This window comes from Gopherus flavomarginatus, chromosome 11 (genome assembly GCF_025201925.1).
Source record: "Gopherus flavomarginatus isolate rGopFla2 chromosome 11, rGopFla2.mat.asm, whole genome shotgun sequence".
Lineage (NCBI taxonomy): Eukaryota > Metazoa > Chordata > Testudines > Testudinidae > Gopherus > Gopherus flavomarginatus.
In genome coordinates this window covers 19765745-19776395 of record NC_066627.1, presented here as the reverse complement: position 1 = coordinate 19776395, position 10651 = coordinate 19765745, and the positions used below count along the sequence as shown (strand labels likewise).

General features: G+C 51.5%; 1 protein-coding gene across 1 annotated transcript; it reads right to left on the bottom strand.

The window, feature by feature from the left end:
• Nucleotides 1-2068: 2068 nt before the first annotated feature.
• Nucleotides 2069-3031, bottom strand: LOC127030972 (olfactory receptor 11A1-like). Its single transcript, XM_050917652.1, has one exon. The coding sequence runs from the start codon at nucleotides 3026-3028 to the stop codon at nucleotides 2069-2071; it is 960 nt and encodes a 319-aa protein (XP_050773609.1). The 5' UTR covers nucleotides 3029-3031.
• Between the last annotated feature and the right edge of the window lie 7620 nt (nucleotides 3032-10651).

The window sequence follows — 10651 nt, the reverse complement described above, 5'->3', positions numbered from 1 at the left end:
CCTCCGGGGCGGGGGGCGGGGGGTAGGAGAGGGTCACAGAGGCTAGCCCGATGTGTTTCCAGTACCCTGTACTGGCTAGAAAACTCTTGCAGGTACTGTTTACCGGACGGTATTCCCCTACTTGCTCTCCTGGTTAATCATAAGCAATTAACACATATTTGAAGGGACCATTCAAAATGAAGTGGCCCGTTACCACCCTTTCAGTCATGGAGGGATGGGGGGGAGAGGAAGAGAAGGCAGCTGGTGAGGGTTGTTCATTGGCTATAGTTTGTATAATAGGCCATAAAGCTAGCGTCTCTGTTCAGTCCATGCCTTTTAGTGTCTAGCAGATTTATGACTTTATGTTTCCAGGCACATCTTTGGACTGGGTTGTGCAGGTTTCCTTTGAGGCTGAGGACTGAGAGGTCAGATATAGAGTGATAATTTTGTGACAAGTGCCATTTAAAAAATTGCAGTCTACACTCGATGGGGATCACAACCTGAAAGAAATATTTCCTGAATCCCCACTGCTGGCTTTCAAGCAACCACTTCACCTCTCCAATCTCATCAGCAGAGCCAGCTCTCCACAGACCGGAACCTACCAACTCAAAGAGACGCCAGCCCTGGCCAGAGCATCAGCTGCAAAAGCAGCAGCCATATCTCCAGTGCTAAAATGATCAACATCCACCGCAACACACCTGTCAAGATCTATGGATCCTACACATGCTTATCACATGTGCTGTACCTCATCCTGTGCACTAAATGCTCAATAATAATTATGTGGGTCAAACCAGACAATCACTGCGCTCTGAAATGAACTCACTGAAAAATGATAAAAGACAGAAACACCCAGTCATGTGATGTGAACACTTTATTCACAAAGCGATCACTTGATATCATCCCTTTCAATATGTTCTAACTACTTAATCTAAACAATCTGTTCCACTTTGTATTTAGCTGTGACACTGAGTGTTTCCCAGACCTGAACTGGAGCGCTTCTGTATAAGTTTGAAAGCTCGTGTCTTTCATCAGTAGAAGATGGTCCAATAAAAGATATTACCTCACCTGTCTTGGTTTTCACATGTCAGTTGCCAAAAAGCAAAATGTTTCCATTTTCCAGGTTTCCATTGTTTTGACAAAATGTCAAAATCTTCTCTTCCTTCCCTGCCCCCTGCACAATTCCAATCATCTGGAGAGAGAGAGAGAGAGAGAGAGAGAGAGAGAGCGAGCGCGCGCCTCGGGACCAGCGGACCTTCTGCAGGCACGCCTACAAGAGGTCCACCGGAGCCACCTGCCGCCCTTCCGGCAACCGGCAGAGCATCCCCTGCGGCATGCCGCCCCAAGCACGTGCTTGGCGTGCTGGGGCCTGGAGCCAGCCCTGGTTACTGTCCTTTGTTCCAGTTTCTTTAGGTATCCTTTGGAGGTGGAGAGTCTCTCTCTTTAGCCAGCTGAAGACAAAATGGATGGGTCTTTCAGGGGCTTAAATAGACTTTCTCTTGTGGGTGGAGACTCCCGTCCTTTCTCCTATCTGGAATTCAGCTCCAAGATGGAGTTTTGGAGTCACATGGGCTAGTCACATGTCCATGCATAACTGAGTTCCTTACCAGCCAGGCCAGATTCCTGGGAAAACTCAGGCATGGATTGGTGTCTCCAAGTTCATTGTTAGCTTAAGTGTTTCTTGAATGGGCACTTCCTGAGAATAGTCTTTTCTTAGGAAGCTGACCAACTGCTTCACTCAGGCTACTTAAAATTAAACAAATGCATAACCAATATTCATGACTTCGAATACAAAAATGATACATACATACAAATAGGACAAATATATTCAATAGATCATAACCTTTACAGAGATATGTTACATGGCATAACACATATTCTAGTTATCTCATATATATTCATAAGCATATTCTCATAAAGCATTATGGAGTGCAACGTCACATATATATATCGATATAGATATAGATAAGTATGATAAAGGGGTGTCAGTGGGCACACACATCTCTTATATACTGTATTTCTGTATTCACACCACTTAGATGCTCCTTCTTTCACAATAGGACCCAAACTGACTGATCCTCATTTCATTCAATTAGTTTGGATTCTTTGTAAGGGTCACAGCTCTCTTGACAGCATTTCTCAGGGCCTCCTTGACCTCTCTGTTTCTCAGGCTGTAGATGAGCGGATTGGCCAGGGGTGTCAGGACTGTGTAGCAGACAGAGAACACTTTGTTCAGGGCTCTCATGGTGCCGGATTTCGGTATCATGTAGACAATCATGATGGTCCCATAGAAAAGTGCCACCACAATGAGGTGAGAGGAGCAGGTGGAAAAAGCCTTTTGCCTCCCGGTGGTGGACGGGATTCGCAGGATGGTTGCAAAGATACAAATGTAGGATGTCAGGGTTAATAGAAAAGGGGAAACTGCATCTAGGAAGGAAAATATATAAATAACTGGTGTGATCTGGCTGGTGTCACTGCAGGAGAGTTGAAGCAATGAGGTGAAATCACAAAAGAAATGGTCAATTTCATTGGGGCCACAGAAAATTAGCTGTGACATAACACATGTGACTATTGTACAAATTAGAAATCCACTAATCCAAGACCCAGCTGCTAGCTGAATGCACAGACTGCCGTTCATACAGGTTCCATAGTGCAGCGGTTTGCATATGGCTAAATACCGATCATAAGACATGGCTGCCAGGAGATAACACTCTGTTGTTACCAGAGACCCAAAGAAATGAAATTGTGTGATGCAGCCCTCCACAGAAATGGTTCTGTCCCCAGTCAGGAGACTGGCCAGCACCCTGGGCAGGATGGTGGAAGTGTACCAGGTCTCCAAGCAGGACAAGTTCCCCAGGAAGCAGTACATGGGGGTGTGAAGGTGCTGATGAGTCACAACTAGTGCAACGATGAGGATGTTCCCAGCCATGGTCACAATGTAGATCACTAGGAAACCCAGGAAGAGAAGGGTCTGCAGTTCAGGGAGATCCCCGAACCCCAAGAGAATGAATTCTATGACGGCCGTTTGATTTTCCCCTTTTCCTTTCTCCATGAGCTGTATCCTGTGATAGTGAAAATGTAATGAGCATCGAAAGTTTTGGCTGCACTCCAAGGCACGGCTACCCAGTTAATTTGCCACTCTTCTGCCCCACAGCCCAATGGTTTTCATTCACAGATCCTTAGATTTAAGACCAAAAGGGTCCATTGGATCATCCAAGCTGAGCCCCTATGTAAAGAAAAGCCACAGAATTTCCCCACTTACCCTGCGCTGAGCTCAATAACTTGTGTTTGGTGGAGACAGACCTTCCAGAAAGGCAGCTAGTCCTGGTCTGGAGATAGCAGGAGATGAAAATCCACCTCTTCCCTTGCCAGTTTTTTCCAATAAATAATCATCCTCACTGGGAAAAAAAACCAAAACCTGCGCCTTATTTCCCATTGAAATGTGCCTGGCTTCAGCTTCCAGCCCTTGGCTCTGGCTAGGCCTGTATCTGGGTGATGAAAGAGCCCTTTGGTAATAAGGGTTTTCTCCCCGTGAAGACATCAAGATGCTGTAATCAAGTCACATCTCCTTGATACACCAAAAAGCTCTTTAGGTCTCTCACTGGAGGGAATTTTCTCCAGCCCTCACATCACTTGTGTGGCTTTTTTCTGCACCCTCCAAAATCTTTCAAAGTCCATTTTACACCGTGCCCCCAGCCCTGCACACTGTATTCCAGCATTGGTGTCACCAGGGATCTGTGCAGAGGTGAAACCCCCTTCCTGCTCCTGTTCTCTGCTCCCCTGTTTACACAGCCAAGGACTGCGTCAGCCCGTGCCCCACCCCACCGCTCGGGGAGCTGATATTGGGTTTCTCGCCCTCTGTAGCCCCTACCCATGCTGTGATGGAGTCCAGGGTCACACACACGAGCTGCCCCCCGGGAAGGGCAGGAGGGAGGTGGCGCCATGGCAGTGCCTGCGATGAGGGAATGACGCTGACCCACAGAACAGACGGGAAAGTGACTCTGCCCCTGGCTGTGACCAAGGCAGTACCTGGGCCTGGGGTGGGAGATACGGGGGGGAGAATGGAAAGTCTGCCTGTGCCCGGTACTCATCTGCCCCTGTTACTGCAGTGTCCAAGCTTCTCACAATCTCTAATGTGTTGATCTTCACACCACTCCTGCGACATAACATTGGGAGCTTGGGTGCTTCTGAAAATCCCACTATGTGCCTAAAAACCTTTCAAAATATGATCCAAAGTGACTTACCGAAGGTAGCCCAGCAGTTGAGCAGAGAAGAGACCCCAGGTCTTCTGTTACAGGCTGGAGCTCTAACTGCCATCTGCCCCACGATATGGAGAAAATGAAGGGAGAGCAGTCAGTGCTCGGGAAAAGGCTGTGACACAGACATGGGTCACTGCGTCCCGATCTGTAAGGATTCTTGTCTCTATGCAGTGCGTTTCTAACCTACACCCCTTTCCTGAGGGGAGCTCAGTACCACTCACAAAATGCTGATAGTCTCTCCGCTCCCACGGAAAGCCATGGAGGAGGCACTCATGAAGCATCTCAGCAGTGGGCCAGGAAGGTGTATTGGAATCTGCCCCCCAGAAAAGGGTGGAGAGGCAGCTGAGATCCTGACAGGCAGAGTCACTGAGCAAACAACAAGCTGCCAGGGAGACAGAGAGGGAATAGCCAGCCAGAGGGCAAGAGGGTGCGGGGAGCACAGACAGAGGGATGTGTAAGGGCTGACGTGAGATGTGGGTTCCTTTCTGATCCATCAGTGTCTGCAGCTGCAAACTACAAAGCAACCCACTCTGAAATCCTTCCTCCAGCAGAGCTCCCAGCATGTGAGGACACTGCCCGAGAGGGTGTCTCAGACCAAGGGCTGCGTAGGCGTAAGGACCTGAAGATCCGCCTTGAGGCTAGTGACACTCACTTTCAATCCTCAGCATGCAGCAGTGTGCTCTCCATGGGCAGGGACTGGGGCTTGTGTCAGTCAGCCTTCGTGTCTCAGTCCCTGGGCAGACCCCTGCTTGTGGCTGCTGGGACTAGAGTGACCAGACAGCAAATGTGAAAAATCGGGACAGGGATGGGGTATAATAGGAGCCTATAAAAGAAAAAGACCCCAAAATTGGGACTGTCCCTATAAAATCGGGACATCTGGTCACCCTAGCTGGGACGGGCGCCTCTTGCTGTGCAGGGTGATTGCTGGCATCTCACAGACCGTTAGTGCCTCCTGCTCTGGCTTTTTGCTGGGTTTATCAGTGAAAGCAGCTGCCCCCTGGGCCTTACCACTGATGTTGGGATCTCCCTTGGGACTGCTGCTGGCGATGCTCTGGGTTCCCTGCAGAGGGGAGCTGATTCAGAGTTACTTGTTAAAACAGTGTTATATCAAAGCGGGTGCAGTTGGCATCCAAATTCCCAAGAAAAGCTGCTGTGTTCGCATGTGCTGTATGTGCACGAAGGGCCCAAGTGAATGGGGAATTAGCTTCAATCCCTTTAATGATCAGATTGAACTCCTATATACCACTTTCCAGCTGTGGATATCAAAGCACATGGCAAAGGGTGGCAAGTGTCCTCATCCCCATTTCACAGGCGAGACAAATGGGCACTGAGAAGGGAGGCAATTCCCAAAGGTAACAGAGCCTTGGTGCAGCTAGAAGCACTGTCAGCCAGCCACCAACTTGAGCATCAGGGCAACAATCCCATGGGGGCATGTAGATTCCTTGCACATTGAGCGCCACCCAGCTCCATCTCTAGCTAGGCCCTGATGTTCTCTGGTCACTTGGATCCATCTCTAGCTAGGCCCTGATGTGCTCTGGCTGCCCGGATCCATCCCTAGTTAGGCCCTGATGTGCTCTGGCTGCCCGGATCCAACCCTAGCTAGGCCCTGACATCTGGGTGGAGATTCAGTCTGTCTAAAACTGGAGCGGTTATTATGCCACCAAAGCTTTCGGTGACCATGTGACTGCCGACCATACAGTGGCATTGCTTGGTAAACCCCCTTCGGCATTTGTTGGTCGTCCGTCCTAACAACATGTCTGCACCAAGAAAGCTGCCAAAACCGAAATGGTGCCGATGGAGGCAGTTGCTGGGTTTGGCTACAAACATTCTCATTGCTGATTTTGTCCTGCCACTTCCTATGGAGCAGCTGACGGAGACAACGAGAATCAAAACCCATCACTCTGCCACTCCTCAGCCTGCCCTCAGAGCCCAGGTTTCATGGTCCTACAAGAGAGTTGGTGTAAGCGCGGCTCTATAGATCTGGAGCTACGCCAGAAGCTGGATGTCATAACGTCCCCACAGATGTCACTGAGACACCCGGAACACGGCAGCAGCTGCTGATGTATGAGAGAGCGTCCACATCTTTTGAACATCCTCCCACCCCATCTCTGATGACAGTTGCTCCCTGCTTAATGTCTGGTCCACACAGCTTAATAGTGAGCTGCTTGTGATCTGGAGCTGGAGGCTGCTTGGTGGTAACAGTGATGGAGTTTACTTTTATCCAGACACCCTGCGGCAGCTCCACCCTGTTCTGGGTATGGGGCTTATTGGCCCCCTCTGGCTGGCTCAGAATGGCCTGAACTGAAAGCTCAAAGCAGAACCTTAGCCCCTCTGAAATTGGTGCTATGAAGTCAAATGGAAAACACTTCCACTGGCAATGATCTGAGCCGCTCTGCTGTAGACTCTGAGTTCAGCTACCCAGCCCCCCCCGTGTCATTCTGTGGTTAACCCATTGTCACTTGGATTGACACTCTCATCACGTTCGTTATTCCAGGTTAAAATGCTATCAGCCGGTCAAATTTCAGCACAGCTCAACCAATCCAGCGTGTCTGGACAGACCCATGTGTAGACAATAAGGCTGTATGGGAGGGGATCTCAAGGTACCTTGAGACCCCATGTCCCCCATTAACTTTCTATAGGGGTGGGATTTTAATGGGATTTGGGTGTCCAACTCCCTTAGCCTGGAGGCTCTCACAGTTCATTGATAATGAGGGCTGCGGTGGCCGCAGGGCCTGGGTGAGACTGCTGTCTAGACCTGTCCTTGAGGGGCAGGGCATGGGGTACTCAGACACCCCTGAAGTGTGAGGAGAGCAGCACATGTCCCATTGTCTCTCAGCCAGCATGTTTGGGTTCAACTTGTGAGGTTTTATTAAAATTTAAAAATATCATTATGTTTTATTTTAATTTTATTAAATGATGTTTTATATTCTTTTAATTGATTTTTAATTAATATTTGTTTTATACTCTGCCCAGCTCCCTCCAGCCTGGCCTCCCACCCCCCCTCTCCTCTGCCCAGCTCCCTCCAGCCTGGGCCCTTCCACTCCCACCCTCCTCTCACCTGCTCCCTCCAGCCTGGGCCTCTTACCTCCACCCTCCTCTGCCCAGCTCCCTCCAGCCTGGGCCTCCCACCCCCATGCTCCTCTGGCCAGCTCACTCCAGCAGGGCCGGCTTTAGTAAGTGCGGGGCTCAATTCGAACATTTTTGGTGGGGCCCTGGCAGGGATGACTAAAAAAAAAACAAACTTGTAAGAAAAAGCCTTTCATTTCTTCCATGTATTATTTACTTTCCATAACTATATAAATAATACAATTATATATTATGTACATTGCATCATATATGCTGTTGATTGCTTATTATTGACCGCCATTTCACACATGTGGGTCCCTGCCACTCCCTGCGGGCATGCACATGTGTGGGTCCCAGCTGCTCCCTGCCCCCCTCATTTAAGCAGGTGTGCAGGGTTACTGTCCTGGAAACTGCAGGGCAGCAGTGGACATGGGGCTGGTTGGAGGCAGGGCAGGGGCTGACTGGAGGTAGGGTCTAGCTGCAGGCAGGGAAAGGGGTGCAGGGCTGGCTGGAGACAGGGGGTGTGGGGTGGGCTGGCTTCAGGTGGGGCCACAGGGGTATGCAGCAGGGGTTGGGAGGGCTGGAGACAGAGGAGTGCAGAACTGGCTGGCTTCAGGCAGGGTAGTGCAGCGGGGTTGGCTGGAGACAGGGCAGGGTTTGCAGGGCTGGTGTGGGCAGGGCTGGTGCGTGGGGGCTGGCTGGCTTTGGGCAGGGCCATAGGGTTGTGTGGCAGGGGGTGGCTGGAGACACGGCAGGGGGTTTGGCAGGGGCTGGCTGTGGGCACAGAGTGCAGAGCTGGCTCGGGGGCAGAGCTAGCTGGGGGCAGGGCAGGGGGTGCAGCACAGGCAGCCCTTTAAATAGCCCCCAAGGCTCCTGCTATCCCAGGGCTCTGGGGGTTATTTAAAGGGCCTGGGGCTCCCCTGCTTCTACCCAGCCCCAGACCTTTTAAATAGTGGCGAGAGCCCTGGAGAATACATGGGGGCAGCGGGGCTTCGGCTGCTATTTAAAGGACGGGGTGGTAGAGGCAGCTGGAGCCCCGGCCCTTTAAATAGCCCCCTGAGCCCCCTGCTATCTCAGGGCTATGGGGGCTATTTAAAGGGCCCGGAGCTCCAGCAGGAAGAGCGGGACTGCGGGGCAGCTTGCCACGCTCGGGCCGCGGCTCCAGCCGGGAGAGCGGGGCTGCAGGGCGGTTTGCCAAGCTCCGGCTGGGGTTCTGGCTCTTGGCACCAGGCCCTCTTAGGCGCGGGACCCGATTCCTGGGAATCGGCTGAATCGGCCTAAAGCCGGCCCTGCCCTCCAGCCAAAGCGACTGTCAGTTGAAGTGAAGGGGGTGACCTCAGAAGGACACTGACGGCGGCTGGCTGGGCCCAGTGACTGCACAGCAAGCAGAGTTGCTCAGAAAATTGTCACCAGAACAATTGCTCATCTGACTTCCCTTCCCATTTTCAGAGGGAACAGGGCCCAGTTCAGTCCATTCTGGGCCAGATGGAAGGTGCCAAGCAGGGGCCACATTGGGGATGGTGTGAAGCTGGCATACTGTGGATAGACTGCAGTATAGGACCCTCTGTAGCTCACCTGGCCTGTGCACTGGAGCAGAGGAAGCCACAAAACCACGGAGTAAGTGGTGGTTCTCCCCACTCTGGGCAACCAGCAAGGAGCAGCCCCTGTAACCTTCAGGTCCCATGAACTTACCTGCTTGGGGTAACATTGCAGAGACCAGCTGGAGTCTGACCTCTGGCAGACAAACATTGCACTGTCAACCCGTGGAACTCATTGCCAGGGGATGTTGTAAAGCCCAAAAGAATAACAGGGTTGAAATAAGGGCAAGATAAGTCCATGGAGGACAAGCCATCAATGGCTATTAGCCAAGAGGGTCAGGGACCCAACCCCAGGCTCTGAGTGTCCCTGAACTTCTGACTGCCAGGAGCTGGGACTGGATCGCAGGGGACGGATCACTCGACAGTTGCCCTATTCTGTTCATTCCTTCTGAAGCACCTGGCACCGGACACTGTTGGATGACAGGACACTGAGCTAGATGGAGCTTTGGTCTGACCCCATATGGCCTTTCTTATGATGTTACAGTGTTAAAACATGTAACAAAGCATCAATTCCCCTCTGCAGGGAAACCAGAGCATTGCCAGCAGTAGTCCCAAGGGAGATCCCAACAGCAGTGGTAAGGCCCAGGGGGAAGCTGCTTTCACTGATAAACCTGGCAAGAGCCAAGAGCAGGAGGCACTAAGGGTCTGTGCGATGCCAGCAATCACCCTGGGCAGCAAGAGGCGCCTGTCCCAGCAGCCACAGGCTGGGGTCTGCCCAGGAACTGAGACGTGATGGCTGACTGACACCAGCCCCAGTGCCTGCCCATGGAGAGCACACTGCTGCATGCTGAGGATTGAAGGTGAGTGTCACTAGCCTTGGGGCAGATCTTCAGGTTCTTACGCCTATGCAGCCCTTGGTCTGAGACACTCCCTCAGGCAGTGTCCTTATACACTGGGAGCTCTGCCGGAGGAAGGATTTCGGAGTCTGTTGTTTTGCGGTTTGCAACTAGAGACACTGATAATCAGAAAAGAGACCCACGTCTCATCTCAGCTCTTACACATCCCTCTGTCTGTGCTCCTCGCACACTCTTGCCCTCTGGCTGGCTATTCCCTCTTTTGTCTGGACACCTCATTGTTTGCTCAGGGACCTACAGATTTTCAGCTGCTTCTCAGCTGCCTCTCCAGCCTTTTCTGGGGGGTCAGATTCTGATGCAACTTCCCAGCCTAGTGCTGAGATGTTTCGTTTCTCCTGCTGAGCATCTCCTTCATGGCTTTCTGTGGGAGCAGAGAGGCTCTCAGCATTTTGTGGGTGTTACTGATCCGCCCCCCCCCCCCAGGAAAGTGATGTATGTTAGAAATGCATGGAATGGAGACTGGAATCCTTACAGATCATGAGGCAGCGCTCCCTGTGTCTGTGGTGTCGGCTTTCCCGGAGCGTTGACTGCTCTAACTTCATTTTCTCCAGAGCGAGGGTTACATGGTGATTAGGGCCCCAGCCTGTGACAGGAGACCTGGGGACTCTTCTCTGCTCAGCCTCAGCCTTGCTGGGCAACCTTGGGTAAGTCACTTTGGATCATATTTTGAAAGGTATTTAGGCACATAGTGGAATTTTCAGAAGCCACTGCAGTGATAGAGCATTGAGCAGGGCTGAGTTAGGGGTCCCTGTGGCAGCTGGGATATGGCACAGACTCTGTCTCCAGTTCCACCCAGGACCCTCGGGTTGACTAGCAGGTGGGAATTGTTACTAATAGTTGGGTGGTTACACAGCACCCAGTGCAGTAAGGACCTGATCCCCTGGCACTGCTACAATAC

Coding starts and splice junctions, on each gene's coding strand:
- LOC127030972 (XM_050917652.1), bottom strand. CDS start 3,028: ATGGAGAAAGGAAAAGGGGAAAATCAAACGGCCGTCATAGAATTCATT.